This window comes from Oncorhynchus keta, chromosome 17 (assembly GCF_023373465.1).
Source record: "Oncorhynchus keta strain PuntledgeMale-10-30-2019 chromosome 17, Oket_V2, whole genome shotgun sequence".
Classification (NCBI taxonomy): Eukaryota; Metazoa; Chordata; class Actinopteri; order Salmoniformes; family Salmonidae; genus Oncorhynchus; species Oncorhynchus keta.
The window spans coordinates 59,788,745-59,798,345 of record NC_068437.1 but is presented as its reverse complement, the minus strand read 5'-3'; the positions used below and the strand labels follow the sequence as shown (position 1 = coordinate 59,798,345).

Here is a 9,601-nt window from a genome sequence, read left to right as displayed (position 1 = left end):
GGGGACAGTGGTCTCAGTAACACCACTGGACAGAGCAGCAGGGGACAGTGGTCTCAGTAACACCACTGGACAGAGCAGCCGGGGACAGTGGTCTCAGTAACACTGGACAGAGCAGCAGGGCCTGGACAGAGCAGCAGGGGACAGTGGTCTCAGTAACACCAGCTGGACAGAGCAGCAGGGGACAGTGGTCTCAGTAACACCACTGGACAGAGCAGCAGGGGACAGTGGTCTCAGTAACACCACTAGACAGAGCAGCAGGGGACAGTGGTCTCAGTAACACCACTGGACAGAGCAGCAGGGGACAGTGGTCTCAGTAACACCACTGGACAGAGCAGCAGGGGACAGTGGTCTCAGTAACACCACTGGACAGAGCAGCAGGGGACAGTGGTCTCAGTAACACCACTGGACAGAGCAGCAGGGGACAGTGGTCTCAGTAACACCCACCACTGGACAGAGCAGCAGGGGACAGTGGTCTCAGTAACACCCACCACTGGACAGAGCAGCAGGGGACAGTGGTCTCAGTAACACCACTGGACAGAGCAGCAGGGGACAGTGGTCTAACACCCACCACTGGACAGAGCAGACAGAGGGGACAGTGGTCTCAGTAACACCACTGGACAGAGCAGCAGGGGACAGTGGATCTCAGTAACACCACTGGACAGAGCAGCAGGGGACAGTGGTCTCAGTAACACCACTGGACAGAGCAGCAGGGGACAGTGGTCTCAGTAACACCACTGGACAGAGCAGCAGGGGACAGTGGTCTCAGTAACACCACTGGACAGAGCAGCAGGGGACAGTGGTCTCAGTAACACCACTGGACAGAGCAGCAGGGGACAGTGGTCTCAGTAACACCACTGGACAGAGCAGCAGGGGACAGTGGTCTCAGTAACACCACTGGACAGAGCAGCAGGGGACAGTGGTCTCAGTAACACCACTGGACAGAGCAGCAGGGGACAGTGGTCTCAGTAACACCACTGGACAGAGCAGCAGGGGACAGTGGTCTCAGTAACACCACTGGACAGAGCAGCAGGGGACAGTGGTCTCAGTAACACCACTAGACAGAGCAGCAGGGGACAGTGGTCTCAGTAACACCACTAGACAGAGCAGCAGGGGACAGTGGTCTCAGTAACACCACTGGACAGAGCAGCAGGGGACAGTGGTCTCAGTAACACCACTAGACAGAGCAGCAGGGGACAGTGGTCTCAGTAACACCACTGGACAGAGCAGCAGGGGACAGTGGTCTCAGTAACACCACTGGACAGAGCAGCAGGGGACAGTGATCTCAGTAACACCAGCTGTTCAGCTCTACTTTCCCTTATTTGGACAATTGTTTAATTTTCCAGAGATAGTTTACAGTAGTTTTCCTGCTATAGTTTACAGTAGTTTTCCTGCTATAGTTTACAGTAGTTTTCCTGCTATAGTTTACAGTAGTTTTCCAGAGATAGTTTACAGTAGTTTTCCTGCTATAGTTTACAGTAGTTTTCCTGCTATAGTTTACAGTAGTTTTCCTGCTATAGTTTACAGTAGTTTTCCTGCTATAGTTTACAGTAGTTTTCCTGCTATAGTTTACAGTAGTTTTCCTGCTATAGTTTACAGTAGTTTTCCTGCTATAGTTTACAGTAGTTTTCCAGAGATAGTTTACAGTAGTTTTCCAGAGATAGTTTACAGTAGTTTTCCAGAGATAGTTTACAGTAGTTTTCCAGAGATAGTTTACAGTAGTTTTCCTGCTATAGTTTACAGTAGTTTTCCTGCTATAGTTTACAGTAGTTTTCCTGCTATAGTTTACAGTAGTTTTCCTGCTATAGTTTACAGTAGTTTTCCTGCTATAGTTCATAGTAGTTTTCCTTCTATAGTTTACAGTAGTTTTCCTGCTATAGTTTACAGTAGTTTTCCTGCTATAGTTTACAGTAGTTTTCCTGCTATAGTTTATAGTAGTTTTCCAGAGATAGTTTACAGTAGTTTTCCAGAGATAGTTTACAGTAGTTTTCCAGAGATAGTTTACAGTAGTTTTCCAGAGATAGTTTACAGTAGTTTTCAGTAGTTTTCAGCTATAGTTTTACAGAGATAGTAGTTTTCCAGAGATAGTTTACAGTAGTTTTCCTGCTATAGTTTACAGTAGTTTTCCTGCTATAGTTTACAGTAGTTTTCCTGCTATAGTTTACAGTAGTTTTCCTGCTATAGTTTACAGTAGTTTTCCTGCTATAGTTTACAGTAGTGTTCCTGCTATAGTTTACAGTAGTTTTCCAGAGATAGTACAAAGCATAGAAAAGTCAGGAAATGTGATTTTGTCCACCGGGAAAGTAGAAATATTAAGAATGCAGATTAATATCAGACGAATAGCAGATATTTTGTGTTAGAACTGCAGATGACAAGTCAAATCAAATCAAAATCAATATCTATTTGTAACATGTCACGTTCTGACCTTTATTTCCTGTGTTTTGTATTTAGTTAGTATGGGTCAGGGCGTGAGTTGGGGTGGGCAGTCTATGTTTGTTTTTTCTATGATTTGGGTATTTCTATGTTTCGGCCTAGTATGGTTCTCAATCAGAGGCAGGTGTCATTAGTTGTCTCTGATTGAGAATCATACTTAGGTAGCCTGGGTTGCACTGTTTGTTTGTGGGTGATTGTCTATGTTGATGGCTTGTTTCAGCTCACATTAGCTTCACGGTTGTTATTTTGTTTACTGTTGTTGTATCGTGTTTCAGTGGTCAGTTCTTTCTTTAATTAAACATTCAACATGAACACATATCACGCTGTATATCGGTCCTCCGATCCTTCTCGCCTCGCCTCTTCAGATGAAGAGGAGGACGACCGTGACACATGCGCTGAATATAACAGGTGTAGACCATGCTGTGAAATGCTTACTTACTACAAGCCCTATTTAATCAACAATGCAGTTTTAAGGAAATAGAGTTAAGAAAATAGTTCCTAAATAAACTAAAGTACTGAGTCAGTGTGCGGGGGTACAGGTTAGTCGAGGTCATTTGTACATGTTCAGTGGCTTGCGAAGGTCCCAGGACCCCTCTTTGGCAGTTTTCATATTCGGTTGCTTTACAACCTGGAGATAAAATAGATGTTGATGGGGGGGGGGTGTATCATTTGATTTACACAACATGCCTACCACTTTGAAGATGCAAAATATGTTTTTATTGTGAAACAAACAAGAAATAAGACAAGAAAAAAAATGAAACCTTGAGCGGTGCACAACTATTCACTCCCCCCCAAGGTCATAACTATTCACCCCCAAGGTCATAACTATTCACCCCCTCTCCCCCAAGGTCAATACTTTGTTGAGCTGCAAGTCTCATTGTCTCACTCTTGGGGTATGTCTCTATAAGCTTGGCACATCCAGCCACTGGGATTTGTGCCCATTCTTCAAGGCAAAACTGCTCCAGCTCCTTCAAGTTGGATGGGTTCCGCTGGTGTACAGCCATCTTTAAGTCATACCACAGCGAACACCAAACATGCTTTTGCTTATTTTTTTTTCTTTGAGCAATGGCTTTTTTTTCTGGCCACACTTCCATAAAGCCCAGCTCTATGGAGGGTACGGCTTGAAGTGGTCCTGTGGACAGATACTCCAATCTCCGCTGTGGAGCTTTGCAGCTCCTTCACGGTTATCTTTGGTCTCTTTGTTGCCTCTCTGATTAATGCCCTTCTAGCCTGGTCTGTGAGTTCTGGTGGGCGGCTCTCTCTTGGCAGGTTTGTTGTGGTGCCATATTCTTTCCATTTTTTTTATAATGGATTTAATGGTGCTCCGTGGGATGTTTTGGATATATTTTTTTAGAACCCGACTCTGATCTTCACAACTTTGTCCCTGACCTGTTTGAGGAGCTCCTTGGTCTTCATGGTGCCGCTTGGTGGTGTTGCAGACTGGGGCCTTTCAGAACAGGTGTGTATATATACTGAGATCATGTGACAGATCATGTGACACTTAGATTGCACACAGGTGGACTTTATTTAACTAATTTGGTGTCTTCTGAAGGTAATTGGTTGCACCAGATCTTATTTAGGGGCTTGTGTGTGTGTGTGTGTGTGTGTGTGTGTGTGTGTGTGTGTGTGTGTGTGTGTGTGTGTGTGTGTGTGTGTGTGTGTGTGTGTGTGTGTTAGTCTTAGTCATCACATCTTACCCATCCTTGGAGAGGTATTGTCTGAAGAAGTCATTTGCTGCTAGCTTGATGGCTTTCTCTGGAGTAACCAGGGTTAAGTTCACCGCAGACCCTGTAACAATGAGAGGAAGTGAGAGACAGAGAGAAAGAGAGAGGGAGAGAGGGGGGTGTGAGAGCGCGGAAGTGAGAGAGAGAGAGGGAGAGAGAGAGGGAGAGGAAGGAGAGAGAGAGAGAGAGAGAGAGAGAGAGAGAGAGAGAGGAGAGAGAGAGAGAGAGAGAGAGAGAGAGAGAGAGAGAGAGAGAGAGAGAGAGAGAGGGGGAGAGAGAGAGAGAGAGAGAGAGAGAGAGAGAGAGAGAGAGAGAGAGAGAGAGAGGGGTTTGAGATAGAGGAAGTGACAGAGAGAGAAGGTGAGAGAGAGAGAGAAAGAGAGGGAGAGAGAAAGAGAGGGAGAGAGAGAGGGAGAGAGAGAGAGAGAGAGAGAGAGAGAGAGGGGTTTGAGAGAGAGGAAGTGAGAGAGAGAGAGAAAGAGAGGTAGAGATGCGAAAGAGAATTATGAGGATTTACCAATTCCCAGGCACTCAGGCTACTACTACTATTCTGTATACTGGTGCGTGTGTGTGTGTGTGTGTGTGTGTGTGTGTGTGTGTGTGTGTGTGTGTGTGTGTGTGTGTGTGTGTGTGTGTGTGTGTGTGTGTGTGTGTGTGTGTGTGTGTGTGTGTGTGTGTGTGTGTGTTGTGTGTTGTAGGCTGTCTCAGGGTTCAGCAAATGGCACTATGACCTCACTGTGCTGCTTGGCTTCAGTGTGACCTGTCACCTCTGCGTCCTCACCCAAACCTACCTCTATACATCCCGAAGTATCCCTCTGAGCGGATGGTCTTGATAAGACAGTCGGACCTAGAACACACAACCAACCAGTCAATAACGGACCTAGAACATAGAACCAACCAGTCAATAACGGACCTAGAACACAGAACCAACCAGTCAATAACGGACCTAGAACACAGAACCAACCAGTCAATAACGGACCTAGAACACAGAACCAACCAGTCAATAACGGACCTAGAACACAGAACCAACCAGTCAATAACGGACCTAGAACACAGAACCAACCAGTCAATAACGGACCTAGAACACAGAACCAACCAGTCAATAATGGACCTAGAACACAGAACCAACCAGTCAATAACGGACCTAGAACACAGAACCAACCAGTCAATAATGGACCTAGAACACAGAACCAACCAGTCAATAACGGACCTAGAACACAGAACCAACCAGTCAATAATGGACCTAGAACACAGAACCAACCAGTCAATAACGGACCTAGAACATAGAACCAACCAGTCAATAACGGACCTAGAACATAGAACCAACCAGGCAATAACGGACCTAGAACATAGAACCAACCAGTCAATAACGGACCTAGAACACAGAACCAACCAGTCAATAACGGACCTAGAACACAGAACCAACCAGTCAATAACGGACCTAGAACACAGAACCAACCAGTCAATAACGGACCTAGAACACAGAACCAACCAGTCAATAACGGACCTAGAACACAGAACCAACCAGTCAATAACGGACCTAGAACACAGAACCAACCAGTCAATAACGGACCTAGAACACAGAACCAACCAGTCAATAACGGACCTAGAACACAGAAGCAACCAGTCAATAATGGACCTAGAACATAGAACCAACCAGTCAATAACGGACCTAGAACACAGAATCAACCAGGGAATAACGCACTTAAAACACAGAACCAACCAGGGAATAACGCACTTAAAACACAGAACCAACCAGGGAATAACGCACTTAAAACACACACAAACACACAACCAACCAATCAATAACAAACCTAAAACACACACACAACCAACAAACCAGTCAATAACGGACCTAGAACATAGAACCAACCAGTCAATAACGGACCTAGAACATAGAACCAACCAGGCAATAACGGACCTAGAACATAGAACCAACCAGTCAATAACGGACCTAGAACACAGAACCAACCAGTCAATAACGGACCTAGAACACAGAACCAACCAGTCAATAATGGACCTAGAACACAGAACCAACCAGTCAATAACGGACCTAGAACACAGAACCAACCAGTCAATAACGGACCTAGAACACAGAACCAACCAGTCAATAACGGACCTAGAACACAGAACCAACCAGTCAATAACGGACCTAGAACACAGAATCAACCAGGGAATAACGCACTTAAAACACAGAACCAACCAGGGAATAACGCACTTAAAACACAGAACCAACCCGGAAATAACGCACTTAAAACACACACAAACACACAACCAACCAATCAATAACAAACCTAAAACACACACACAACCAACAAACCAGTCAATAACGGACCTAGAACATAGAACCAACCAGTCAATAACGGACCTAGAACATAGAACCAACCAGGCAATAACGGACCTAGAACATAGAACCAACCAGTCAATAACGGACCTAGAACACAGAACCAACCAGTCAATAACGGACCTAGAACACAGAACCAACCAGTCAATAATGGACCTAGAACATAGAACCAACCAGGCAATAACGGACCTAGAACATAGAACCAACCAGTCAATAACGGACCTAGAACACAGAACCAACCAGTCAATAACGGACCTAGAACACAGAACCAACCAGTCAATAACGGACCTAGAACACAGAACCAACCAGTCAATAACGGACCTAGAACACAGAACCAACCAGTCAATAACGGACCTAGAACACAGAACCAACCAGTCAATAACGGACCTAGAACACAGAACCAACCAGTCAATAACGGACCTAGAACACAGAACCAACCAGTCAATAACGGACCTAGAACACAGAAGCAACCAGTCAATAATGGACCTAGAACATAGAACCAACCAGTCAATAACGGACCTAGAACACAGAATCAACCAGGGAATAACGCACTTAAAACACAGAACCAACCAGGGAATAACGCACTTAAAACACAGAACCAACCAGGGAATAACGCACTTAAAACACACACAAACACACAACCAACCAATCAATAACAAACCTAAAACACACACACAACCAACAAACCAGTCAATAACGGACCTAGAACACAATACCAACCAGTCAATAACGGACCTAGAACACAATACCAACCAGTCAATAACGGACCTAGAACACAATACCAACCAGTCAATAACGGACCTAGAACACAATACCTGCAGATCTGTTATTGGCTGGTTGGTTGTGTGTTGTAGATCTGCTATTGGCTGGTTGGTTGTGTGATGTAGATCTGCTATTGGCTGGTTGGTTGTGTGTTGTAGATCTGCTATTGGCTGGTTGGTTGTGTGTTGTAGATCTGCTATTGGCTGGTTGGTTGTGTGTTGTAGATCTGCTATTTGCTGGTTGGTTGTGTGATGTAGATCTGCTATTGGCTGGTTGGTTGTGTGATGTAGATCTGCTATTGGCTGGTTGGTTGTGTCCTGTAGATCTGCTATTGGCTGGTTGGTTGTGTGATGTAGATCTGCTATTGGCTGGTTGGTTGTGTCCTGTAGATCTGCTATTGGCTGGTTGGTTGTGTGATGTAGATCTGTTATTGATATTAACATGATATTAACATGGCACTATTATTACAAGATTAACATGGTATGGTACAGAAGGAAATAACAGCTTATTCTACAAAATTCCAAATAGATAGAGATTTAACTGGTGAAATGTGGGTTGTAGAAGCATTAAGTCCCGAGTTTGGTAGAGCCATTACAATACAGTCTTGGGTGGACAGTGTTGCTGTGTGCAGATGGGCATTGGTTCGCACCCATGTCGGGAAACTATACTGTGATACATACATGCTGGTGTAGAGTCGTGACCCATTTTGCTGGTTCTGCAGGCGGGTCTTGGCCAGGTCAATGGGAAACACACAGCTCACGCCGATCAGCCCTGCTATCCCACCATTTATCAATTTGGCAGGCAAACTGGGGAGGAGGAAGAGAGGGGAGGAAGAGAGGATCATGAGAGAGAAGAGAGGAGGAGAGGAGAGGGAGGAGAGGAGAGGAGGGGAGAAGGAGAGGAGAGAGGAGAGGAGAGGAGAGAGGAGGGAGGAGAGGAGAGGAGAGGAGAGGGAGAGAGGGAGAGGAGAGGGAGAGAGGAGAGGAGAGGAGAGGAGAGGGAGAGGAGAGGAGAGGAGAGGAGAGGAGAGGAGAGGAGAGGAGAGGAGAGGAGAGAGGAGAGGAGAGGAGATGAAGTGAAGACAGAAGCACAATTTTAGAGAGGAAACAAACCAGTAACTTTAAAATAACGCTGACATTTTATTGAACTTTTCTCGTGTTTCATCATCCCACCGCGGACACCAAATATCACAACATGTTAATTTCATCAGCTAATATACAGAAGCAACATAAAACACACTGAGGATCTGATTGTTGACGACAGGGAGAAGAAGGTCGCTGAGGAGGAGGAGAACAGTAGAAACGGTCATCAAAATTGTTAAAAACAATTAGAATAAATGTAGTAATTGGACAATGAATACATTTCCTCCAAAAGTTTAGATCCGACATATTGACTGAATTAGATAATAAAACATTTTACAGGTTCGGACAAATAACAAATGGAGTTCAGGAATTTGGTTGAAATTTCGGTATTTAATTTATTGTCAAATTTCACATTTCTTTTCTTAGAAATACACTCATATGTTCTATTGGTGTCAGATATTTTATAGGTATTTTGTGTCAAAATAAATAATATTATATTTGGGCATTTGCATAAACACACGGGTGTATTTGCATATATGCAAATAGATTAACATAAATGGGTGGAAGAGGGCTGCAACGACCCAAAACATGCGAGGCCCACCTGCACTCACCTGGCTGTCTAGACGGACTCATTAATTATTGGTGTTGTCACATTCTGTTGCATAATTCAACAAGTATATCACTAGCAGGATTACCCTCAGATTAAACATGTAAGATTACACCTCGAAACAGACGTTACAAAAGGTTGCTGGATCGCATCCCGAGCTGACAAGGTATAAATCTGTCTTTGTGACCCTGAGCAAGGCAGTTAACACTGTTCCCCAAGCTGACAAGGTATAAATCTGTCTTTCTGACCCTGAGCAAGGCAGTTAACACTGTTCCCCAAGCTGACAAGGTATAAATCTGTCTTTGTGACCCTGAGCAAGGCAGTTAACACTGTTCCCCAAGCTGACAAGGTATAAATCTGTCTTTCTGACCCTGAGCAAGGCAGTTAACACTGTTCCCCAAGCTGACAAGGTATAAATCTGTCTTTCTGACCCTGAGCAAGGCAGTTAACACTGTTCCCTGGGCGTGTCGATTAAAGCAGCCCCACCACCTCTCTGACTCGGTTGCATAAGACACATTTCAGTTGAAGGCATTCAGTTGTACAACTGACAAGGTTCTCCTCCCTCTCTTCTCCTTGGACCCTCCTCTACTCTCCTCCCTCTCTTCTCCTTGGACCCTCCTCTACTCTCCTCCCTCTCTTCTCATTGGACCCT

The 9,601-nt window shown here is 44.9% G+C and overlaps 1 protein-coding gene across 1 annotated transcript in view; it reads right to left on the bottom strand.

Moving 5' to 3' along the window:
* The window catches only part of LOC127908431 (mitochondrial glutamate carrier 1-like), a 77,646-nt gene that overhangs the window by 33,438 nt on the left and 34,607 nt on the right, over window positions 1-9,601 (bottom strand). The window contains 3 exon segments of the mRNA XM_052466812.1: window positions 4,128-4,218; window positions 4,946-5,001; window positions 7,941-8,066. Of these exon segments, the coding sequence (XP_052322772.1) occupies window positions 4,128-4,218; window positions 4,946-5,001; window positions 7,941-8,066 (273 nt within the window).